Source organism: Grampus griseus, assembly GCF_964374135.1.
Source record: "Grampus griseus genome assembly, chromosome: 4".
Classification (NCBI taxonomy): domain Eukaryota; kingdom Metazoa; phylum Chordata; class Mammalia; order Artiodactyla; family Delphinidae; genus Grampus; species Grampus griseus.
In genome coordinates, this window is record NC_138997.1 from 101,629,135 (window position 1) to 101,639,679 (window position 10,545).

Here is a 10,545-nt window from a genome sequence, read left to right on the forward strand (position 1 = left end):
TTCGTTGTCTGATCAGGGCTCTTTGTGCAGTTCAAGGAATGAGATGATGTCTCAAGAAAGCGCCACACCTAGGACACAGAAAGTGCCTTCTCCTTTCCATCCCTGCTCCTTGCTCCCGTTTAGTCCAAGCTCCACACCCCTAGCCCCAGTCACCATTGCTTACTGTGCCTGTGGCCTTGGAGCTAAGGAATTGAGCTCTTTCCATTTGTACTGGCTCATCTGACGCCTCGTTGGGCCCCGTGGCCCCGGCTGCAGAGCCCCCCGCTGACCCTGCAGGAAGGGGTTAAAGTTCCTGAGTGGCCAGAGGGCCCAGCCACAAGGCCAGGTAGCACCTCCAGCCTCTCCGGGCCCTCCCCTGGGCCACTCCATCCCAGCTACAGAGAAGAAGTTTCCTTGGCCCAGCTTGTCCCAACGGGATTGTGCTGGGCGACGGGAGAGCTGAAAAGGGGTTTCTCCCCTGACTTCGGCTCTCCTGGTGCCCTCCCCGCCACCCCGTCCCCGCTCTCCAGGCGGCCCCATCACGTGGCTGCCAGCTCAAAATGGCTCTCCTTCCCCCTCCCTCCCCTGCTCGCATCTGGATTATTCCAAGCCGATTGCCCCTCCGCAAAATCTTCCCGGCCTCCTTCCCAAGGGCGTCTATTTACCTGGAGAAGGTGGACCTTGTATAGGGATGCTCACGGCCAAGGAGGGCAACTTCTGCTGCGGGCAGAGCCGGGCGAGGGACCGCCAGCAGGCCCGGGAGATGGGGGCTGGCCTTGATTTAGACTGAGGCAGAATTTGGGCTTGGAGCTGGGAAAGTGGAAGTTCCCTGAGATTTGTAATCCTGCACTGCCATCTACCGCTGGTCTTAGTCTATGGCCTTTGATGACAGCACTAAAGGGGCTCACTTCAGCATTTCTAAACTTCTCTCTCAGGGGATGGGAAAAACCTTGGAGGAAACATGCTCCAAATACTGCCCATGGCTTCATGGTGAGGGTCATCCGTGAGACCCCACATAGGGTCCTTCAGCTGGACCATCCACCAGCATCCCTGCCTCTCCCAGAGAAGGCCAAGTGCTTGTACCCACAGGAGGCTGTATGGCCTCTCGGAGTGCAGTGAGCTGTTACCTGACAGCCCAGTAGACAGACAAGTGCTTCTGTCACTCCCTACCTGCTTCTTTCCTTTTTGTCTTGCAACCTTCACGGTCTTCTTCTGTCTTCCCTCATCTGCATCCTCACGGTCTTCAATGAACTCCTTTGTTAAGATGCAAATGGAAGAGTTATCTCTTAGTGTGTGTGTGTAAATTGGGAAAAAATGATAAGTGAGGAAGAGGGGTGGGATTTTTAGGTGTTAAAATGACTGTCTTGTCCTGGAGCCTCCACCCACTAAAGTTGAGTGTGAGCGAAGGGACAGTGGACAGACATCACCATCTACTCTTCTCAAAAGTTGTATCCAAATGGAAAGATGGTCAATGATATAGTGTTGGAGCTTCCATCGACCCAGGTGCTCATTCATGCCTAGGGAATTTATGGACAGCTGACTGTGTTCCAGGCCTTGGGTGCACAGAGGTACCGGAGGTGACTTCCCTCAAAAGTCATAATCTAATGAAGGCCACGAACAAGTGAATCTGCCAGGACTGATGTACTGACCCGGATGGAGGCCTCTGGCCCAGGACGATATCAGAATCACACTAGGGGCTTCCAGGGTTGGGCTTCTCTGCTCCCCACAGCCTTACTGTCAGGTAGAGAATAATGAGGATACATGTTAAATCACCGTGGAAGTTTGTATTTAATGCAAATTTTTTCAGGTCTTTTTGAAAAGGGAGAAATCCTTTTTGTGTTTTGTTTTGTTTTAAAATTTTCTTGGAGTATAGTTGATTTACAATGTTTTGTTAGTTTCAGGTGTACAGAAAGTGAATCCGTTATATATATATATATATATCCACTCTTTTTTTAGATTCTTTTCCCATATCGGTCATTACAGAGTATTCAGGAGAGCTCCCTGTGCTATACAGTAAGTTCTTATTAGTTATCTATTTTATATATAGTAGTGTGTGTATGTCTATCCCAATCTCCCAATTTATTCCTCTCCCCCTCCCTTATCCCCGGGTAACCATAAGTTTGTTTTCTACATCTGTAACTCTACTTCTGTTTTGTAAATAAGTTCATTTGTATCCTTTTTTTTAGATTCCACATATAAGCAGTATCATATGATTTGGCTTTCTGTGTCTGACTTAATTCACTCAGTATGACTATCTTTAGGTCCATCCATGTTGCTGCAAATGGCATTATTTTGTTCTTTTTTATGGCTGAGTAATATTTCATTGTATATATGTACCACATCTTCTTTATTCATTCCTCTGTTGATGGGCATTTAGTTTGCTTCCATGTCCTGGCTATTGTAAACAGTCCTGCAATGAACATTGGGGTGCGTGTATCTTTTCAAATTAAGATTTTTTTCTGGGTATATGCCTAGGAGTGGGATTGCTGGGTCATATGGTATTACTATTTTTAGTTTTTTAAGGAACCTCCATACTGTTTTCCATAGTGGCTGTACCAATTTACATTCCTACCAACAGTGTGGGAGTGTTCCTGAAAAGGGAGAAATCCTTTAACAGTGCCAACTTCGTTTCTTTTTCCATATTATGCTTTCTAAAGTTTTAGTCATAAAATGTTAGAGCTGAAGCCTCTTAAGTTTGAAGCTTTAAAGTTTTCTAGTTTGAGTTTTGCAAACCAGGGCACAAGTACCTTGGGGTATAAAAGAAGTTGCAAGATAAACCCAGAACCTCTTCTGGTGTACCGGATTTATTAGACTTTTTTTTTTCTAAAATTGGGAAATTTTTGTTTTTATACTGAAACAAACTTGGAACACAAAGCATGGGTTTTAATCATATAAGATTTCAAAGAAATGGCATGCAGGTTTCTGGGCTAGGCTTCAACCACTCAGCAGTGCCCTTGGCCATCTGTTTAGAGAAGACCTGAGCTTCAGCTGCAGAGGAGGGAACTGAGGTCCCAACCAGGGAGTGGGCATGGCTTGGGCTTTTTCTTTGTCTAAGGGACCTGATCGCTCTGACTCATCCTCTGGGTGCGAGCCCCACCCTCACTCAGACCTCCTTCTTCAGAGCGGTGTGCAACTGTGGCTCTTAATTCAAGTCTAAATTCTTATTGGCTTAGAATGGACTTGTGAGAAATATACATCAAGCTTTTTTTTTTTTTTTTGGCTTTCCAATAATGTTTTGATCCTCTGCCAATGGAAAACTCTCCAGTAGGACCTCAAATTAGACTGAATGTGAACTCCAGGAGAGCTCAGGGTTTTCTTCACTGCTCTATTCCCAGGGACCAGAGGCACAATGAATATTTGTTGTATGGATGAATGAGCACAGGTAGATGTAGGTAAGTTGTCAGTACTTGATATCTTGCTTAAAGTTAATCTGTGTGGTTTCATCTGGGTTCCTTCAGGCTTTTTGAAGTTCCTGTTGGAAATAGCATATTGTCCCCATTTCTGCCTCTATGGTCTCAAGTTACTGAGCCTTAGAGCCAAGAGAGAAAGGAGGATTGAGAGGAATACTTCCTCTTCTGTTCGGAGGTCTCTGGTCTCCAAACTGGAGAAGGCTTCGCTCCTCTGGTCCAGACAGCGTTTAATGATGTTTTGCACAAAATGAGTTAGAAATTGCAGGACTCCATGAGGGTTTTATAAGTGGTTATATCTACAGTTGTTATCCTCATTTTGAATTTCTTTAGAAATCAATGTGCTTTACTGAAAAAGAATGAATCTATGTATATGTATAAGTGAATCACTTTGCTGTATACCTGAAACTAACACAACATTGTAAATCAACTATAATCCCCCCCCAAAAAAAAGACATCAATGTGGTTCAGTAGAACTGGACCCTTTAGGTGGTAAATGGTGACAAAGCAGCTTCAGAGCCCTCAATCCTGGAGCACCTGCAGGGCTGCATGCACCCCTATTCTCCTCTGTGTGCCCAAGGTAGCACCTTCTGCATGCAGTAGGCGTGCAATAAATGCTCATTTCTGGCCTAACTTCCTCACTCACCAGCACGTGTGACATGAGCATGCACACACAAAGATACATCCCCTGGAGACATCTAAGCCATCACTCACCTCTGTAATTATTTTCACTTTTTCTTCCTTGGGCTTCATTTTAGCTGTGATGGCTCCTCCCTGACAGGCAAAGACCAAAGAAGAAGTCAGGTCCTTTGAACTCAGTGAAACGTCTTTCTTCTTACTACTGATAACGCTGAAGCTGACCTTGATGGTTAGTGAAGTGTTTGAACTGAGTAGACCTTGCATCCACAAGGAATGCATTCTTAGGCCCCAGGATTTGTGGACGTGAGCCCCAGAGGAGAAGGAAGGAGGCTGGACCCTCTGTCCCCACGAGCCTGTCAAAGATCTTGGCTTTCCTGTGTAGGAGGTGGAAGCCAGGAGAAGGTTCTGCCCGTGGTGTCAGATGACCCTGGTAGGAATCCAACTCCTGAAGGACTATTTCACAGCCTATCCTCTCCACTCAAACCTTCACCTTCCCATCCCCCTTCACTCTCTACCCTTGGCCTTTGTTCTCATTTCAAGAGCAAAGAGATAAAGCCAGAGATGGACCCTCCCCCATCCCCGTCCCCCTGTCTCACCCCACTGAGTCATGTCACCCCCTCTGCTTCCACTTGCTCCTGTGGTCTGTCCCTGCTTCCATCTGGGCCAGGGTTTCTGCCTGGGCACTGCTCCCGCCCCCTCCAGGGCCTTGACCTGGACAGTTTCCCCCTTTCACCTGCATAGTCATTTCTTCCTGCTCTTTTGGTTCATTCCTATCCATGTACAAAGGCCCCTTCCTTAAAAAACTCTCTCTGGGCTTCACATCTCTTTCTGTCGCTCAGTTGTTCAACCCTCTGAAAGAAAAATCCTCAAAGCCTCTCTTTCCAAATCAGTTTTCTGAGCCTAGCGCTCCCTGGAACCGCTCTTGCCAGCATCTCCAAGGACCCCCGCATCACCACATCTTATGATCCATCCTCAGCCCTCACCTTAGTTGCCCTGTCAGAGGCGTTTAGTAATGAAAGTGACCAGTTGCTTTCTTTTTCTTGAAATATCTTCTTCACTTGGCTTCTCAGACATGCTCTTTCCTGGTTCTCCCCCTACCCACTGCTTCTCCTCCTCAGATTCCTCGGCTGGTTTCTTCTCATCTTCCGAGCACCACGTGTGACAGTGCCTGGGGCTCAGCCTTGCCCCATTCCCTTGGTGAGATCGTCCTGTCTCTTGGCTTTAAATACCGTCAATCTACTGATGCTCCCCAAATTTACATCCAGGGCCCAAACGTCTCCCCAGAACTCCAGACTCAAATATCCGAGCATTTGATGGACACCTTCCCTTGGATTAACATGCCCCAAATGAAGCTCCTTGTCATCACCCCTGAATCTGCTTGTCCTGCAACCTTCCTTGTTGCAATACACAGAACTCTATGTTTTTCCCAGGCCAGAAACCTGGGAGTCATTCTTGAATCCTCTCTGGCTCTCACATGACACACCACATCCAATCCATCAGAAACCCTGCCGTCTTCGCCTTCACATTACATTGACAATCCCACCACCTTTAAGCAGTTCACTGTTACCACCCTGGTCCAGTACCGTTGTCTCTCAGGGTTTTTTGTAAGAATCTCCTGACGTCTTTGCTTCCCACCGCACAACCCATTCTCTGTATTGAAGCCAGAGTGAATTGTTTAACATATAAGTGAGATCATATCCTTCCTCCGCTCAAAATTCTCCAGTGACTTCCTTCTCTTAACAGAGTTAAATCCAAAATCCTTCAATGGCCTACAAGCCCCTCCATGATCTGCCCTTGAATCTTCTTGCCTCAGGACCTTTGCAGTTGCTCTGCCTAGAACTCTCTTTCCCAAGACATCTACCCTGTTCTCTCTCTTTTCATTTCCTTCAGGACTGCTCAGATTTCATTTTATCAGAGAGATCTTCCCTGAACACTCACAGTACAATGCTAATCTCCCACCCTCACCCTCCTGGAACTCCATAACCACCTTACAGCGATTTCTTTTTTCATAGTACTTATCACCAGTTGACATACATATTTATTTGTTATTGTCTGCCCATCCTCATAAAATATAAGCTACAAGAGGGCAGGAACATTTGCTCATTGTTTAGCCCCAGAGCCTAGGACTATGGCTCCCAGTAGACACAATACATTTTGTTGAATGAATGACTAAATTACTCTTTATTGGCTGTGTCTTCCTTGGCCACATTCTGAAGGCCTTCAAAGCTTCATCGTCCTCCTTGGGCTGCTGTGAAGATTAGATGAGAGACATGAGGAGCAACAGCAAGGCTGACAAATCATAAGCCCTTCTAATAGCTATGGAATCTGAATCTTAACTGGGACTTCGTCATGTAAGCAGCTCATCTGAAGCCTTCAAGGTTTCATTTACCCTAACGGAGAATTAGCACCTTAAAGGGAAATAAAGCATCTGAAATTCTATTGTCTCCAGTCCAGAACTCCTCCCAAGCTGTCAGATATGGAGGAAAGGAAATGGTGAAAGCAGCTAGGATATTAAAAGGGTGAGGAGGTAATCTAGAGAGAATCAGGGGACAGACAATAAAAATAAAATTCTACAGGGCAAGGGAGCTCCCTGAAACAGTGGGAATTATGAAGTGGAAAAAAAAGAACTGTGAAATATCTTAGTAACTAAAAAAAAAAAAGATTCTCAACAAGTTAAAAAATGTTACATGGGAAGAAACAGAAGCAGAAAATGAAAAATATAATGGGGTTGATTTTTTTCTCCTCATTTTTTCTTGATCATTACCTTTGAATGAGTTTCTAAGGAAATCAAATGACATCAAAATTTATCTTTTTATGAGCACTGTTGCTAAGAAAACCAATCAATACTCTGCAACTTTAATATGCAGCTTGTCATCATCATGTACATTGAGTGTTTGTTAATATATCCCTATTGGCAACATCAAAATAAGAGCCGTGATTCACTGCAGACTTATTTTGTTCTCTCTCTAGATATACGTTATCACTCGGGCTCACAAAAACACTTCCAGCTTAGTAGCATATGCCTCAATTTGCACATGTGGAAATGGAGGTTTCCTCTGAGGTTAGCCTCTGACAGGTTCTGTGCTTTGCCATTATGGTTATTAAATGTCATAATCAGAACTTGGCCCCGAGAATCTGTGATTCCAGGGTCCTCCTCCATGTCCCCCTACCTCTCTGTCTCAAAGTTTATTCTGGTTTTGCAATGTCAGTAACTTTTCTATGTTAGTCCACTATTCTCGAAATATTTACAATCGAAAAGCACAGAGCATTGCCCCTCTGGGAAAGGGCTCTGGCTACTTTAGGTCAACGATGTATTTAGTTTAACTCAATGCAGAAAACCAAAGATATTTTTCAAGGAAAGTACTGATGCCTTCATCCAAACAAATGGACTGTCTCTGAGGGTCATCAGAGGATCAGAGTCCTGTCCAGAGGGTCTTGTGGTAAATTCTAAAGAAGCAGAGAAAAAGGAACGAATGTATATGAAAAGGGCGGCATTATATGCAATGCTTTTCAACCTTGGCTACTCAGAAGATAATGTGCGTCCTACCCCAGAACAGTGAATACATGGGTTTATAGAAAGAGTGAGACCTTTGTAAAAAATTATGTGAACCTGGATTCAAATTCCAGCTCTGTTTATCAGCTGTGTGATGTTGGAGCAATGCCTTCACCCCTCTGAGATACATTTCTGTACCTGTAAACTTGTGATCATTATTCCTACCTCAATGAGTGATTATTTTATCAGGGTTAAATGATAGAATATGTGTAGTAAAATGCATAGCATGGACCAGGCTCTCAATACTGGGAAGTAAGTGTTATTATTAAGAAAAGGTGACGGTAGAGGTGGAATGTAGAAGAAAAGAATGAGGAGGGAAAAAGCAGTTAGGGGACAGGAATGAGAGTAGTAAGAAAGACCTTAGGTGACGTCAAATTCCCCATTACTGTCTTTGGTTCTCAACTTTGAATTTGTGGCACCAATAACCAATATGCCCTCTCTCCCATGCCGCAGCTGCGCCCAGGGCAGTTTTTTTTCTGTTTCCTTTTATGATGTTTCTGAAACCATCCCCTGTCCTCACACCTATGAGCATTTTCTCCCAGTGCACGGCATTTAGCCTTTTCTGTCTGATCCTGTTAGATCCTGGAACACTGGGCAGGTGCCATGCACACCCTGTTTGATTTCATTTCCTAATTCTCCAAGTTATTCCAGCCACAGCTTCCTGTAGTAAAAGGTGAGTGACAAATAGCTTTATAGAATCATTTCATCAGCTCCATGTAATGTATATTGTCTTCAAAGAGTATAAATACCACATCTGAGCTGTGTGATGTGACATATACCCAGTGCATTTATCTGATGAACTGAGTGCTCCCAGATCCTCCCTGGGAGTCATCCTGCTGTGCTTTAAGCACTCAAACCCTTTCATAAATCTCTTATGGTGCTTAGCTCATTGTACTGTTATAATCTGTTTATAGGTCTGTCTTCCCAGTAAACTCTGAGCTTCCGACCTGCTCTAGTTCATTTTTGCACACTCGAAACTTCAGCACCTTACTGAAGCCTGGTGCATTGTTGATGATCAATACATGTTTGAATGAATGACTCCTTAAAAGAGCTCTAGGAGATCCATTTGAAAGAGATTTCATTCTGGTCCTGAATTTACTCTCAGGAAAGCTTATATGAAAATCCAAAAACATACATGTATTTCCCATTAGACTTTATCAGCCTTTCAGAGCCCCTCTTTGCAACAAAGAGAAACAATCAGTTTAAACACAGCCGGTTGATTTCCTTGTGGTCTTTTGGCGAGAGCAGCCAGCCTTTGTCTGTAACAGATCTTCCTCTGTCTAATGCCAAGGAAAGTGAAGCTTGCAATAACTAGTATTTCGCCCCTTGAACCAATTTGAACTAAAAGGCCCAGAAATGCAACCGGCAGCCAGTGTTTCCGGGAGACCAGAATGCAACAGGATGGCGTGGACGTCCTAGGAAGGAAGCAGAGACAGCTTCGGAAGAAATTCCACCCAGGGGCTGTCATGAGCCAGACTTAATTTCCTGCAAACCAGACACCAGACAGTGGCTCAAATGAAAGCAGCCCAAGTCATACTGTACGTTTCCATTCCAGAAAGTAAAACGTAAATAATAATGATGAGGACCCCTACCTTTACAATTCATTAGGCTCAGGGTGTCCAGGGGAGAGGCTGAACTCCAAGCCTGGTAGCTGAAAGCAGGACTGCACTGCTGCAGCCCAGCTCCCGGGAAGAAGTAATTTACCTTAAGGAACTTTACAAGGCACTTTGCAGATTCTCCTTCCTGGGATGAAGGGAACGTGGAATGTGTCTCACTGTTGAATCTTCTAGAAAATCCAGAGGGAAAGGCTGAACGTTGGGGCGGCCCCTGGGCTGCTCCCTGGGAAGCTGCAGCCACGTCTCAGCAAAAACACCCGCTTAGCAACCCGTTCCTAAGGAAGGTCACTAGGTGGCTTTTTTTTTCTTTTAAAGTGACAGGTTACTCTAGCAGAGGAACACACATGCACGGGGTGAGCAGAGGTGCACAGCTTACAGGAGAAGCACAAAGGGAATCAGCATGGGGGAGCTGGGCAGAAATGAGGTCAAGCTTTCAGAGCTGTCCCTTCCCTTACCGCAACTGGTTGCTGGGCATTTCTGGTCAACGACAGGCAACGCTCAGAGGTGGGTGGCTTAGAGTCAGCGAAGGTCGTCATTACAGGGCAAGGATGTCTAACTTATCTGCTGCACAGGCTCCCTGGAGGTTGCCCTGGAGCGTTTTCTGGTTAAACATGGAAAATTGAATGTGCAAGAGGAATCTCTGCTTATTCTCTGAATCCCGTCCAAAACGCAAAGGAAATGGGAAAAGAGGCAAAGAAGATGGCAGAGTAATGGAATGAACAGACCAGAAAAGCTACCCTCCAAGTATACTAGCATGTGTGCGTGTGTGTGTGCATCTTTGTGGATCTATGTGTGTATCTGTGTGTCTGTGTGTTTGTCTATGTGTGTGGGTATGTGTCTCGTGTGTGTGTGTCTGTGAATCTGTGTCTGTGTGTGTATCTAAGTCAGTGTATGTATGTGTGTATGTATCTGTGTGTGTGTGTCTTTGCATTTCTATCTGTATGTGTACATGTGTCTGTGTGTGTCTTTGCATTTCTGTCTGTATGTGTACGTGTGTGTGTGTCTGTGTTTGCATTTCTGTCTGTATGTGTACGTGTGTGTGTGTATCTGTGTGTGTCTTTGCATTTCTGTTTGTATGTGCGTGTGTGTGTGTATCTGTGTCTTTGCATTTCTGTCTGTGTGTGTATGTGTGTGTGTGCCTCTGTGTGTACCTGTGTGTGTCTGGGGTGGGGTGGGGTGGTCAGGTAGGCATGGAAACGAGGAAGTGAGCTGATCCGCTCTGCAGAACTTCAGAGAGGGCTCCGGATTTGGCTTAGCAGTGTGATGGGCTGAGTTGTGTCTCCCAGAAAGATATGTTCAAGTCCTAACCCCTAGTACTTCAGAATGTGAGCTTATTTGGAGTTAAGGTCTT

At 45.1% G+C, this 10,545-nt stretch overlaps 1 protein-coding gene across 1 annotated transcript in view; it reads right to left on the reverse strand.

Moving 5' to 3' along the window:
• CC2D2A (coiled-coil and C2 domain containing 2A) overlaps nucleotides 1-9,390 on the reverse strand; it is a 135,461-nt gene extending 126,071 nt beyond the window's left edge. Inside the window, exons 1-3 of the mRNA XM_082653861.1 lie at nucleotides 9,283-9,390; nucleotides 4,101-4,160; nucleotides 1,150-1,233 (exon numbers count right to left, since the gene is read on the reverse strand). Coding sequence (XP_082509987.1) covers nucleotides 1,150-1,233; nucleotides 4,101-4,139 — 123 coding nt within the window. The 5' untranslated portion in view covers nucleotides 4,140-4,160; nucleotides 9,283-9,390. The remainder of the gene's footprint in view (nucleotides 1-1,149; nucleotides 1,234-4,100; nucleotides 4,161-9,282) is intronic.
• Between the last annotated feature and the right edge of the window lie 1,155 nt (nucleotides 9,391-10,545).